The following is a 15,508-nucleotide window of genomic DNA, read 5'->3' on the forward strand; positions in this document are numbered from 1 at the left end:
TGCCAAGGACTGTATTCCATGGAATTCCAGGGGGTTGCAAAGAGTCGGACATGACTGAGCGACTTTCACTTTGTGTTTGTGGCTCTTGGCGTCTCATTTATTTGGAGTTCATTCTCTTAGTAAATAGTTCTACATACTAGGCCTGGAGTATACCTGGATAAGTAGATTGGGAATAGGCCCTGCCTTCCTAGAACTCATAGTGAATATAGAAAAGACAAATAATAATTGTAGTTCATCAGAAATAAATAAGCAAATCAAATAAATAAATTGTGCTAAGTGCTGAAGTTTAAGGTTCAGAGAACCATGCCTTGTAAAGTAAGAAGGGGTATTTTCTAGCCAGAAGGTACGAGGAAGGCTTCCTGAGGAAGTGGCTTCAGCTACGCCCTGTAGGATGAATAGGTAGTTGGTAGATGAAGCAGGTAGAGGCTGAGCCCAGGACAGAGGTGTCAGGGCTGGAGGAGCTCGTCATTAGGAAGCGTAACAACACCAGTGTGGTTTGTGGTTGTGAGCGGGTAGCACATGAACTGCCGTGGGTGATCCTCTGACATCCGAACGCATACCGTTGCATCCTTTCGTTGACACGTGTGTACCACTTGCCAACAAGAACGTTGTTGTTGGTTTGTCACCTGTTTGGTGAGCTTTGGTATTCATCCTGTCCTGCCATTTAAGTGTAAGAAGAAATAATGCTCCATCATCAAAAAGTCTGGGGAAATTCTGCATAAATTCTGCCTAGAGGTAATCTTGCTTGTAACCAGAGTAATCTTTTCCCAGAGACATAAGATAGGGGGCATAGGGACTGTTCATGCGGCTTCCCAAGTGGTGCTAGTGGCAGAGAACCTGCCTGCCAAGGCAAGAGAGGAGAGTGACACGGGTTCGATCCCTGGAGGAGGAAATGGCAACCCACTCCAGTATTCTTGCCTGGAGAACCCCATGGACAGAGGAGCCTGGTGGGCTACAGTCCATTGGGTCGCAAAGAGTTAGACCTGACTGAAGCGACTTAGCAGATACAGCACAGGACCATTCGCACAACTCCAAATTGTGATTTTTTTCCTCTTTTTCTTTAAGGTATAATTTCAAACACTTTGGGAGGGTTTTATACTTATCCTTGCCTATCTTAACATAATATATATAAGGTATAATGTGAGGAAATTTAATACAAATAGATTATATTTAGTATATTATGTAAATATAATAAAATGGGATATAATGTAATTAGTATATAAGTAGTAAGATAATTTATACAATTTAAAGAATGTAAAGGAATATATTAGCAGTCTGGTTTAACATTATGATGCTTCCTATCATTTTTTCTGGTGTTTCCTTAAAAAGTACATGTTTGGGATTTGACTGTCAACTTTGCTGACCGCCTTGCTTTTGTTTTTGGCTTCCTCCAGTCTAGTGGGATTGCAGCCCTCATTGCTATTTTGGTGTTACTGCTGCTCTTGGCTATTGGACTGATGTGGTGGTTTTGGCCCCTTTGCTGCAAAGTGGTAAGTAAGAAGGATTTGCAGTCTTCTTTTTTTTTTTTTTAAACATCAAGGTGTAAAGTACGGCTGAAATATGAATCAGTGCCACATTGCTCAACAACAGCAAAGTTTCAATTAGCAAATTGAATTTTAATAGTTATATATTTTAATCATTGTAAGAAATTCTATTCATGCCTGCTAATAAATGTTTACTGTAAAACTTCTAGGAAGCACTTCAAAATCAGGTTTAGGGGAAGAAGAGAAGAAGAAGGTAGGAATGATGATAGGGATAAAGGGTTTCCCACTCAAGTACAAAAGAATTTCACGTAAATTGAATGATATTTTCTACTGGATTCATTGAGAGGGGTTGATAATCTGTCAGGTTTTGGGTTTGTTTTATTTTGTTTTCATTGCTTATTGAATGTTTCATTATCACTTTGAAAGATACACTATTTCAGGACTTTTTCTGTTTGCCTCTTGGAAAAACATTTTAGAAATAAGTCACATGAAAATGTTAGGGTATCTGTGAAACAGTCACTTTGAAGTTAATGACAGTTGGTTTGAGGTTGTGTCATTTTTCATGCTTGAGTAAAACCTCTGAAAGAACATGGATATACACAAGCTTTCTAGTGCTACTGTAGCAAATTGCCACACATTTGCTGGCTTAAAGCAACACAAATTTATTACCTAACAGTTATGTAATCACAGATCCAACATGGGTCTTGCTGGGCTAAACTAAGCTGAAAAGTATCGACAGTGATACATTCGTCTCTTAATGCTCTAGAGGAGGATCTGCTCCCTTGCTTTTTGCAGCTTGCAGGGGCTCCTTCCATTCTTGTCTAGTAAGCCCCTTCCTCCAGCTTCAGAGCCAGGCATGCTGCATCTCTGTCACCATTCTTCTGTAGTCACATGTCTTTCTGACTCCAAACCCAGCTGGGAAAGGACCTCCAATATCAAGGAACCATGTGATGAGGTTGGACCCACCTTGATGCACACATGCATGCATGCATGCATGCATCATCTCCCATCTCAAGATCCTTCACGCTAATCACATCTGCAAGGTCTCTTTGGTCCTGGAAGACAGCTCATTCACAGTTCCAGGGAATTAGAGTGTGGATATCCTTGTATGTGTGTGTGTGCTCAGTTGCTCAGTTGTATCTGACTCTGTGACCCTATGGACTGTAGCCTTCCAGGCACCTCTGTTAATGGGGTTCTCCAGGCAAACATAGTGGAGTGGGTTGCCATTTCCTTCACCAATGGATCATCCTGTCCCAGGGATCGAACCCCCATCTCTTGCATCTCCTGCTTTGGCAGGTGGACATCTTTATGGGGCCGTTATTCTGCCTGTCACAAGGTGGAACTCTGAGTACATTTCAAGCAATATTACTTGGATTGTTCAGGCGTCATAGAAAAGGTTCTTCTGAAGAAGCACTCCTTCAAAGCATGCCTACTGCCTATTTTGGTATCCTCTTCTTATCAGCACATTATATTGAACTTTATGTTTTGTGGATCACAGTAGTGTTTTACGTAATGTTACTAGACCGACTCTTCCCCTGTCACCCTTGCTGACTGATTTCCTCTCCTTGCAACTTCAGGCAGTGCTTTGTATTACTTCTACATTTATTATTCATTGTACGTCAGTCCACTTTCATGAGGCAACTTTACAATCCTTTATCTCAGAGCAGTTGGCCACGGAGGAGGCACAGAGTTAATTTAGACAGCAGCAGAGACAAGAAGCATCCTGTCTCTTTGCTGAACTAATCAGTTTCCTGCCATAGCAATTTATGCTCAGTTTCCTGTTGTAATCTTCATTATCTTAGATATGGTGATTTTGAGACGAGCTAACTTTCTTGCGTCTCAAATTAAAAAGCAAAAAGGTGCCTTAATGTGATTTGTACTCCTTACTTTTTTAATTTAAAATTCACAGGGGTGGTTTTCATTCTTTTGTTACTTTGCATTTTCATTTACTATTGACCAGAGGGCTCAAAAGTGTCAAAGTGTATGGTTTTTTTAAAAGGACACTAGTGAACACTGAACTGGGCTTCTTTGTGAGGTTGCTGCATGCCCGCTCAGTTGCTAAGTTGTGTCTGACTCTTGTGCAACCCCTTGGACTGTAGCCCACCAGGCTCCTCTGTCCATGGAATTTCCCAGGCAAGAACACTGGAGTGGGTTGCCATTTCCTTCTCCAGAGGATTTTCCTAACCCAGGGTTCAAACCCAAGTCTCTTGCTTGGCAGGCAGTTTTTTTTCACAACACTTGATGTAGTCAAATGAAGTCTTCACTGTCACATGGATGTTATAGAGGGGACTCGATCATCAGGTAGTGAGAATAGATCCATTCCATCCCTGAAACTCTGCAGATTGGGAATCAGGAATTATATTTCTTTATGCAGGGTGCAGACTTTATGCAGGACACCATTAAGGTGTGTTTTTAGGATGTCAGGAGGGCTTCCTATATACAGAAACATCATGAATGCTTACTAATTTCTGCAACTTATTTAATAGAGAGAATCATCCTTATTTTACATTTAGAAATAGAGACTACAGAGCAGTTAGCCTTGAGTATGAACTTGCATTTAGATCTAAAAATAAATGAATTGGGCTTTCCAGGTGGTGCTAGGAGTAAAGAACCCGTGTGCCAATGCAGGAGATATAAGAGATGCTGGCTCGATCCCGGGGTCGGGAAGAAAATGTAGGAAATGGCAACCCACTCCAGTACTCTTGCCTGGAAAATCCTATGGACAGAGGAGCCTGGTGGACTACAGTTCACGGGGCCACAAAGAATCAGACATTACCGAGTGACTGAGCACATAAATGAAGCAGAACAAATGTTCCCTAAAAACACAGATTTAAAAGCAGAGAGAAAGTAGAGGCAAAATTCTGCATTCAGCCCTTAGTAATCTGAGCCAGTACTGGGTTTGGAATTAGGGGTTCAGAAATGACTACCATATGATATGGAAACTCATATTTTAATAGTGAGAATGGAGGTTCGTGATTACACCCAGGAGCAACACATGTCAGGAACACAAAGGAAAGAGGGATTTGCCAGAATTGAGGGATTGTTTCAGGGAAACTGGGTGGAGCTGCCGATTCCAAACTGATTTTGAATATTGAACAAGACTTTGGCAGTTGATGAGGGACATTTCCTATGAAGTGTGTGTGGAATTACAAGTTATTCAGGCGTGCTTTGAGATGTCCCAGGCTGAGGTCTAGCATGCCAGGGAAAGGAGTGGTGGAAGATGGTTTAGGATCTAAGCATGAACCTCCTATGTCTTTGAGGAAGTTTGAACTCACCCTAGGGATGAGGAGAAAATACTGGAAATATTTGATCACTGATCTCCTGAAAGAAGCTTCCCTTGCTGTACATGCTGCTGAGATCTGGTCCCGGTGGGGATTAAGTCTTATCCAGTTGAGTTCCATCAGCTATGGCAATACAAGCCAGTATAGATGGTGCGCCTTAGATATGGCGGTGGGCAGGGGAGGGGCAACATAGGGATGGGGGGAGTGGGGAGTACAAACTATTGGGTATAAGTTAGGCTACAAGGATGTATTACACAACACAAGGAATATGGCCATTGTTTTGTAATAACTGTAAATGGAGTGAAACCATTAACATTTGTATTTAAAAAAAAGATACAGCCTGAGCAAAGTATCTCTAACAAAGTATAGAGAGCCGGAATATAACAAGTAAGCTAAATCAATTAGAGAAAGATGAGGAGGTGATGTGAAAAGGAAGGGTCAAAGGAGACTGTAACCTTATGAAAAACAGGATCTTGAGTATAACAGAAGGTGTACTATGATAGTACAACTGCAGGATATTTATTTATTTGATTATGTTTAGAGAATATATTTCCACAATGTTGGCATTTGAATATGATTAGTTAATTGTTAGCAACGTTCAATTATCAGGGATCATTTTGGACTTTGACCATCAGCTGTTACCAGTAATAATACTTTTTAATAGGAAATGAAATGTATTTATTTCAGCTTAGTGTTACTCACTCAGTTGTGCCTATCTCTTTACAACCCCATGGACTGTAGCCTCTGTCCATGGAATTCTCCAAGCAAGATTACTAGAGTGGGTTGCAATTCCCTTCTCCAGAGGATCTTCCCAACCCAGGGATCGAACCTAGGTTTCCCACATTGCTGGTTTATTCTTTACTGTCTGAGCCACCAGAGAAGTCCTTATTTCAGCTTGGTATTGTGTAAATTCCTTTTGTTTGAGTGTCTTTTAAGTACTGGGGCAAACATTTAGTCTTTCAACTGAAATATGATTAAACAGCTTAAAATGTCTGTTTTCAGGCACATTTAGACTATGTCAGCCATCACCTCCTTGGGAATCGTACGCTTAGGAGCTCTTATCGAGATAGAAATCCTGGAAAGGAAAAAAAAAAACCCTGAACAGAGGCACCCGTATCTGTCACACATTCTTCATTGAATCATTTCATATTTTTAAAAAATATCTTGTGAAATAATTTAACCATTCATTTTTCAGAGATTAACATTTCACAGATATCTAATTAATGACTCAGAGATGACAGTGTTACCTATATCTTAGCCCAGATTTTTTTTTTTCTGCTCCTATAATTGAAAGGCTCTCAGAGTAGGTGCTGTCAGATTTCCACCTGTGGTGTCTCTCTCTGAGGGGAAAGGGTGGTTGGGTGATACATTTCCAGGGATCAGTATGGTTTAGGATAGCCCCTATGGTAAGGTCAATAATGATCCCTAAAGATATCCAGGTCTTACTTCCTGGAAACCGTGATTGTTGTCTTCTATGGCAAAAGAGGTGGCTCGGAGGTTAAAGCGTCAGTGAGACTTTGCAGATATGATTAAATTCAGGATCTTGAAATAGGGAGATCATCCAGAATGACCTAGCTGGCTCTAAATACCATCACTGTGCCCATATGAAAGGGTGACAGAGGAGATAAGACCACGGATGGGGAGAAGGCAGTGTGACCATGGAGGCAGAGACCAAAGTGATGCAGCTTCTAGGCAGGAGCTGGAAGGGGGCAAGGAGCGATAAACTCCTGGAGCCTGCAAAATGAGATGGCTCTGATGACACCCGATTTTAGTTGTTAGACTCAGTATGGACTCCTGGCATCTAGAACTGTAGGAATATAAATTTATATTGTGTTAAGCCACTAAGTTTGTGGTGATTTGTTATTGCAGCATTAAAGATCTAACAGATTCCCTACGTGATTCTGATATTCTCCAGAGTTGGGGATCACTGCTCAGGGGTATTGATTTTGGGGAATTCTTACATAATATGTTTTCGAATCAACTCATTACAAAAACTGTCTATGGAGTGCAAGAAGTTGTAAGATGAGAGATAAGGAAATATTCTTAAAATGTTTGCAGTGATTCTGTGGCAGTGAAAACCTGTGGGCATTCTTTAAAATTAGAATTACCATTCTGTTTTGTTTTGGGTCAACTGTCAAGTAAATATGCGTAATGCTTTATATACTGAGTAGAATTTACTCACTGTTTCAGAGTGACAGGGATTTGTCGAAGAAACAGGTTTCTTATTTTAAGAAGTATCCAGGACATATATGTTATTAGAACCCATTGACAGCAAAGATCCGTGGTCAGCTTTCTTAGGGTGCCTCTTGTTTGATGGTAGAAACCAGTACAATCCCGTTCATATTCAGATATGTACCACTATTTCAAAATTGTGAGAGATAAAGACAAATACCATATGTTTCCACTTATTTGTGCAACCTAGAAAACCAAACAAAGGAACGAATATAACCAAACAGAAGACATGGATACAGAGAACAAACAAGTGGTTGCCAGAGGGGAAGGGGTGAGGGACGGGTGAAATGGGTGAAGGGGATTAAGAGGTCCAGAATACAAGTTGTAAGATAAATTAGTCATGAGGATATAATGTATGGAACAGCCAAAATAGTTGTATTGTTATAACTTTCTATGATATAAAAATATTGAACCACTATTCTATACACGCGAAACTATTGTAAGTCAATTAAACTTTAAGAAATCATGATAGTTCCTAGACCTATTATTATATTTCATTATTTGATGAATTAATAAAGAAGCACATAGTATTTCTGTTTCACAGATCTGGTTTCTTGTTTTTAAAAGTAGATTAGACAGTTACATTTCAATACAATTGGATTCCTTTTAATCCTGTGTATTTCAATTTAGCTTGTTTAGTCTAGGAAGGGGTTCGTTGGTCCCCTATAATCAGATTGCCATAGAGGAACATAGAATAAAAAAGGTTAGAAAAAAACTCCCCAGATAGAATATCTGGCTACCAATGATGCTTTTAACATGAGACTATTTTAAAATGTTAAATCTTTCAATTCATTTAATGAGTATATTCAAGGATAAAAGAAACAGGTGATATCATTAAAGACAGATTAAAATGTTGCAGATTTGTGTCCTCTGTGTGCCTAGGTTTTCCATGGCAAATAGGATCTAAATCAATATCTTTGGAGAACTTTATCTCGTAGTAGTAGTAATAGTAGTAATAATAGTAGAACCCTCATGCAAAGCTGGAATTTTTAGGCGTTATCATTAGTGAACTATAGAGTATGTTGAGTTTGCAAACTATTCCATCAGGGGGGAAGTTCTCATTTTTGTATGAAGTTATTTCTCACAACCTGTTTATGATTCTGTTTCCTACTCATTGAATAACCTCACATCCATCTTTTACAACTGCTTTTCTATAACAAAGATGTCAGCAGCATCCTTCCTTTTCCTTAGATTAAAAAAGGGGAGAAGTTAAAAACAATCATGTATTGAATCATGAGGGAGCTATCAGAAAATACGGCTCTTTACATCACTGTTAAACTCGTAAGATGTGTTGAGTTTATGGCAGGTTTGTTTTACTACCAGCATAGCAGAACTGAGCGTCCTGTAGTTGCATCACTTGGAAGAACTGGGCATTCTGCAAAATTACAGATGTAAGGCTAATGAGGTGGCAAACAAAGACTTTCTGGAGTGTTGTCAATTAGAGTGTGTTATCCAGCTGCAAATAAATATCTGAATATGCTGGGAATGATAAATGTTCACTTTGCTCTAGTGTCCTTGGCCAAAGTTCTCCCTCCACAGGGGAAAACTACAAGCTCATTTTTCCTCAGTACATTTAAGACATTGCATAAAGATCTCATAAATCTTTTTAAAACACCATTTTAAAAAGTTATCTTTTTAAAGCCCAATTTACTTATAAGTAAGCTGGGCTTTCGTGATGAGGATATATCTGACTAGAGCTATATAGAATCATTTTCTTAGCCAGCAACAGCTGTGCTGTTCTTTCTAAATAGTAATAATGCTCCTACATTGCACTTGTTTTTCATTGTTGAGGAGGGCTCTTGGTGCCTTTATTGAGTTACTTTGAGAGCAGCCTGATTTTTTTTTTAAGAATGCACAATAAGACAGAAGGAATTTAAATTTTAATATGCGTTCCTTGTACCATTAATTAAAATGATTTATGTTTGGTTGCCTCTTTGAAATAGAGTGTGATGTTAGTGCTTATTGGTTCTATTGTGATGTTTTCCAACAGAGCATCATTACAAAACAGGGTATCACACTCTTCCCGGTCTTAGTTTATTTACCTTGATGGCAGTACCTTTACTTAACTCCAGGAGAATACACTCTCACGGGGCTTCCCAGGTGGCCCAGTAGTAAAGAATATGCTTGCTGATAGAGAAGACGCAGGTTCGATCCCTGGGTGAGGACGATCCCCTGGAAGAGGAAATGGCAACCCACTCCAGTATTCTTGCCTGGAGAATTCCATGGACAGAGGAGCCTGGCGGGCTACAGTCCATGGGGTTGCAAATCAGTTGGACACAACTGAGCATGCATGCTCCCCAACCCTTCAAAGCACACTCTCACATTGTTCTTCCCAGTCCTCATCAGGCATTTAAAATTTTATTTATTGTCCGGACTTCCCACTATTATTTGTTTATTCAAAGCAGTCTCTTTGAACATTAATGAGTCTGTCAAGGAGGAAAGAAAAGGTAGGCAGATAACCCGACCATATCTTGGTCTGATTGTTGAAAGCAACTCACTTTGTGGGATTTGGAAAAGGATTTCCTAAACACTAATGTCAGAGAACTTTGTATTCATGAGAGGAAAGGCATTGCACTTGTTCTATGATCTTATCAAAAAAGAAAGGGAAGAGTGAAAGGAAATCCCACATATATTTCAAACAAGTTTTCGTACACACTAAGAATGAGTTCTTGAAGTCTGTGGACCCTTAGGTGCTTAGATGACATTGCTGAAATATTGGGCATTTGTTTCTGTCACTGGCAAGAGTCACTTCTGAAATACTACTTGATCTACAGTCGTTACACAGTATCTTTTTTTTAAATCCAAGGCAGTTCACTGTTGACAGTTCTTTTCACTCTTTTCTGAATATCGGAACATATGATTGCATCAAGCTGGCTGCAGGCTCCAGTGCTGACATTTTCTAGCGCAAAGAATGCCCACATCACTCGAACATTTGAAAAGTGTTAATGAGCAGATCAAAAGGACTGTTGCCTGAAGCAGCTAACTTTTTTTTTTTTTTTAATCGGCTCTCCTCCAAACTGAAATCTTCATTCTAGCAGCTAAGTAGATGAGATGTAATCCTTTCTGATGATGATAATAACAAATGAAAAAAAAAAATTGGAGAAGAATCAAACTCTGCATATGGTTCATAAAGTGGTGAAAGTGTTTTCCAGAATCTTCAATATCGAGTTGAAGGATGCTAAGTAGAAAAAATCCTGGCAACTAGGCAATATTATGCCTTTTAAAATCTGCAAATTCTCATAAAATATGGTGCATGCGAATACATCCTTTTCTGAGATGAATGTTCTTGCACTATTTAATACAAGAATGGGATTCTCATGACTGTTATTTTTAATGTATTTGGACTAACAATCAGGTTTCCTTTTCTCCTGCAATTTTACTGAAATGTAGGGACATCAGTGGACACAGACTTTTGCCATTTTTGGCTTTTGGACTGAATGACTTCAGGTTATTTTCACTCTTCTTTGTTCCTTATGAGGCTGTGTGGTACAATGGAGAGACGGAGCATTTAGAAACATCAAACACACACAACATTTATTTCCTGTTCCAACATTTCTAGGGCAATGATGTTCGGCATGTGAATGAAAACGTTACGTCCCTATAAAATGAGGATGATGGCATCTGTCTCATACAGTTACTGTAAATATTGATCTGTATCTGTTTGTCTATCTCTATCTTACCTACCTATTCATATATCTATCTCGTCAGCCATCCATCCCACCAAGTAATGTTCTTCTCAACACATCTTAAACCTTTTCTCCTGTACCGTTTCCCTTGACAATCAAACCTTATTTTAAGAGAATGTCATGTGCCAGAGAAAGTTGAACCCAGAGTTTGGAGGTAGGTGGACCAGTGACCTGGGTTTAAATGCTAATTCTAATGTTTTCTTTATATATCCTTGGACAAATTACTGAATTCAGAGCCTCCCTCTCCTTATATTTAAAATAAGCATAGTAACCACATAGCACTATTACAAAAATGAAAAAAATATAGGGTGTGTGGCATATGCCAGCACCAATAAAATGTGGTTATTGTTAATAGTATTGAGAGCGCACAGATGAGCCTTGGGTCTGTTTCAGTTTCTGAAAGTGCTGTTATTTGTTGTGGTGGTGGTTGTGTCTCTTAATCTACAAGATCAAATTTTTATTTATGCAGAGTTTTAAGGGTTTTTTTTTTTCCCCATTGTTAACAATGTATAAAGTATACTTACCAGGATTTCAAAATCAATTTAAATTTATAATAAGTCATGCATTTAGTCATACATACAATTAATTACCCATTATTGGAAAAACAAACCCTAATGTTCTTTTCTAAAATAAGGTGAATACAAATACATGTAGACATATGGCCTACTTAATTATATAAAGGCATAGAAGCAAAAGACCTATTGGGAAGTATTGTGATACATACTTTGTCTTTATCGTTCTCTTAGAATTTTCATTTTGGAAAGGACCTGTAGTGAATCAAATTTATTTCCCAGATGAAGAAACTTATCATGGTCTTATATTTTCCCATCTGTCTTTGAGTTCATTAGCTCTTGGACTTTATTGGTCAAAAGAGAAATTTGATACTTCATTTTCTTTGGAACTAGCAATATTTTATTTTCATGGAAATCTTTTATCAGTTATCATTTGCATCTTTTTTCTCCATTAAAAAAAAATAAATTTAGAGGTTGGCTATGAGCCTTTGCAAACATTCTCAACTAGTTCCTTCAACTCACTTTCAATCATGTTTTTAGTATCTGTTGTTTTCACAGCACTTTATTAGGCACCGTGATATTTTTAAAGAGGGAGAAATGATATTGCCCCTAAGAAATCAACACTTCTGAGGGGTAGTTGAAAAATTCCAAAATAAACATATAAACCCAAATTGATGAAACATGAATGGTTCAACTGTGTGGTAACGTGTATATTGTTAAAAGTTTAAAAGTTTCTAGATAATGGAATGGAAAGTTGGTAGACTGCTCTGTGAAGGATGGAAGGGACTTAACATGGAAGCGGTCATTTTATTGGGGGTAGCAAAGGGGTCTTCAGTCAACCTGGAGTTAAAGGTACACAAACAGAGATTTTGTAGATAGAGTGTTAGGGCTGAATCGAGGGCCATGCTAAGGCATTTGAACAATGAGGGGGCAAGAGGACTCATGCACTCAAAAAGGACTTTTTGTTTTCCGGGTTGCGGCTTATGATAACAGATAAAGAGTCTCTGATAAAGAAGGTAAAAATGCCTCTCATTATCCTGTTGTGAGGATGTCAGCAGTGGTCATATGAGGATTTTAAATTGAAACTTGATTTGCCCATATCCATGCTAAAACTCGATGCTATGCAGGATAATGAGCGTGACAAATATGACATAAAAAAAGAGGTGTTATGGCGGTGGATGTTCAGTAATTCTCAAGGGGATATAGTGTAAAGAACTATAGGGGCACTAGTGTAAAGAACCTGCCTGCCAATGCAGGAGACATAAGAGATGCGGGTTGCATCCCTGGGTTGGGAAAATCCCCTGGAAGAGGGCATGACAACCCACTGCATTATTTTTCCTGGAGAATCCCATGGACAGAGGAGCCTGGTGGGCTACAGTCCATGGGGTCACAGAGAGTCACAACTGAAGCAAGTGAGCAAGCACATGTACATAATGTAATATAGGATTGGGGATACTCTTTCCGTTCTCAGAAATTCATATACCCGTACAAGATGTACATGTAGTAACCAGAGTTAATTTAAAATGCTCACAAGGAAATGAAAATGAGTACCGTATATTAAACTTAGACTTACTGGAATGAAGGAGGTACCTTAGCCTCTGCCTAGTGAAAGAACTCTAGAGCACTTTAGGATAATTTGCGAAACTGAATGGAAGCATCATGTGTAAGGTTCCTCCAGAAATTCAGTCAATCCTTGATTTCAGTTGTGGTCACTGGAACATTTGATCCATTTTGACTAGAGAAATGATCAATTAAGCTCCTATTGCAATCAATTAAGCTTCTTGAGAGTCCCTGGAACTGCAAGAAGATCAAACCAGTCAGTTCTAAAGGAAATCAACCCTGAATACTCATTATAAGGACTGAAGCTCAAATACTTTGGCCACCTGATGTGAAGAACTGACTCGCTGGAAAAGACCCTGATGCTGGGAAAGATTGAAGGCGAGAGGAGAAGAGGGCAGCAGAGGATGAGATGATTGAATAGCAGCACCGACTCGATGGACATGAATCTAAGCAAACTCTGGGAGATGGTGAATGACAGAGGAGCAGCAGTCCATGGGGTTGCAAAGAGTCAGACACAACTTAGAGACTGAACAGTCAACAACAACAAGCTTAGAAAAATATTGACCTGGCTGCATAGATTAGAATGAAGGATGAGTTAGAGACAGAGAAGCAAGCTGCATGTGTAATTTAGCTACAAGTAAAACATGTAGGGGCTTCCCAAGTGGCTCTGGCGGTAATGGACCTGCCTGCGAATGCAGGAGACATAATGAGACACCGGTTCGATCCCTGTATCGGGAAGATCCTCTGGAGGAGGGCATGGCAATCCACTACAGCATGCTTGCTTGGAGAATCCCATGGACAGAGGAGCCTGGCAGGCTGCCATTCATAGGGTTGCAAACAGTCGGACATGACTAAAGCAACTTTGCACACACACACACACGCAAAGCATGTAGACATTAATGCCAAAATAAAGCTATGGTAATTATAGATCAATCCTAGTTTTCAATATGTTATTAATTAAAATGCATGGAATGAAGGTGAGGACTGCCAGGGGTGCATCTGTTTTTTCTGAGTACCATGCCTTTAATTAATGGCTTGGCCAAACTTAAAATGCTATTTATCAGTTCTAGAATCCACGCTTTGAGATGTTGTACAAATGACTACATGCCAAAGAAACTGACCAAGATCACCCAATATCTCAGATCGTTACATGAAAAATGATTGTGAGGTTTAGCTCTCAGATGATATATGGTTAGTATTCAAAAACAGGAAACCCTCTCTTATGGAATTAAAAATAGTTGTCTGTGTGTGTGTATACATTTCACACTGTAGGATCAGGACTAAAAAGTGGAAACTACGAAGAGGGAGGCTTTGGCTTCATTTAGGGGAAAATTTTTCAAATGATGTGGGTTCCTTGCCAGTGGAATGAATTGCTTAGTGAAGTAGTGAATTTCTCTTTATTGCAGGAATTCAGACATAGCTGGATGACAACTAGGTGGGGATTTTTCAGAATAATGAAGTTCTGGTTGGATGCATTGGGGAAGTTGAAAAATATTGTACTAGATATTTTTAAGGTCCAAAGACTCTCGAGTTCATGATTTTAGGTAGTGATAATGGGAATGGATGTGAGAGTTGGATTATAAAGAAAGCTGAGCACCGAAGAATTAATACTTTTGAACTGTGATGCTGGAGAAGACTCTTGAGAGTCCCTTGGACTTCAAGGAGATCCAACCAGTCCATCCTAAAGGAAATCAGTCCTGAATATTCATTGGAAGGACTGATGCTAAAGCTGAAGCTCCAGTACTTTGGCCACTTGATGCAAAGAACTGACTCACTGGAAAAGACCCTGATGCTGGGAAAGATTGAAGGCAGGAGGAGAAGAGGAGGACAGAGGATGAGATGGTTGGATGGCATCACAGACTCAATGGACATGAGTTTGAGTAGGCTGTGAGAGTTGGTGATGGACAGGGAAGCCTGGCGTGCTGCAGTCCATGATGTTGCAGAGTTGGACACGACTGAGCTGAACTGAATGGGAATGGAATGTAAAGGACCCTTCCTTCTTCCTGTCATCTTCCGCTCCTCCTGCCTTTCCCCTCGCTTCCTTCCTTTCCCTCCCTCCTTCCTTCCTCCTCTCCTCTCTCCTTCCCTCCCTCCCTTTCCTCCTTCCTTCCTTCCTTTCTTCCCTTCTTCCTTCCTCCTTCTCTCTTCCATCTTCTTTTCTTTTTCCTGCCTTACTCCTTTTTCTCTTTTTCTAACTTTCTTTCTTCTCTTCTTTTCTGCTAGACACTTTGCTAAGTTCTGGGAATATAATCAGGAACAAAGCAGGCATAAAATTCATCCTCACAGAAGTTACAGTGTTTTGGAGTAGGATAAAATTATCAGTTGTGATCAATGCTAGGGGAGAACAAACAAGCATCCGTGCATATTAAGGAAATCTGAACTACTTTGAGAAGACTGGAGAATTCATGGTGGGGAAAGGAGAGGAAAAGATAGGAATGTGGGGTGAAAGAGACAGATGCATACATTACATACACACTGCAGAGACTGGAATATTACAAAAAGTCTGTTGGCCATGGTAAATGATTTGGTGAAGTCATTCAGAGGTGAGAATAAATTATAGATTATGAGAAAACTTTAAGGATGCAATTCTCAAGAAAATGGTTTACTTGAAAGAAATAGGGAAGGCAGGAAGAAGAATTGGCTTTTAAATGAAGGTAATTAGGTTGGTTTTGACTCTGTTGAGTGTGAAATATTGACTGATCTGCTTTTCACTTATTTTGGACATGCACGTTGATAATGACCTGCATGCTTCT

General features: G+C 39.4%; 1 protein-coding gene across 1 annotated transcript in view; it reads left to right on the plus strand.

The window, feature by feature from the left end:
• The window catches only part of ANTXR2 (ANTXR cell adhesion molecule 2), a 166,322-nt gene that overhangs the window by 74,266 nt on the left and 76,548 nt on the right, over nucleotides 1-15,508 (plus strand). Inside the window, exon 12 of the mRNA XM_043906385.1 lies at nucleotides 1,395-1,490. Within this exon, the coding sequence (XP_043762320.1) occupies nucleotides 1,395-1,490 (96 nt within the window). The remainder of the gene's footprint in view (nucleotides 1-1,394; nucleotides 1,491-15,508) is intronic.

Source organism: Cervus elaphus, chromosome 6 (assembly GCF_910594005.1).
Source record: "Cervus elaphus chromosome 6, mCerEla1.1, whole genome shotgun sequence".
NCBI classification, from domain to species: Eukaryota; Metazoa; Chordata; class Mammalia; order Artiodactyla; family Cervidae; genus Cervus; species Cervus elaphus.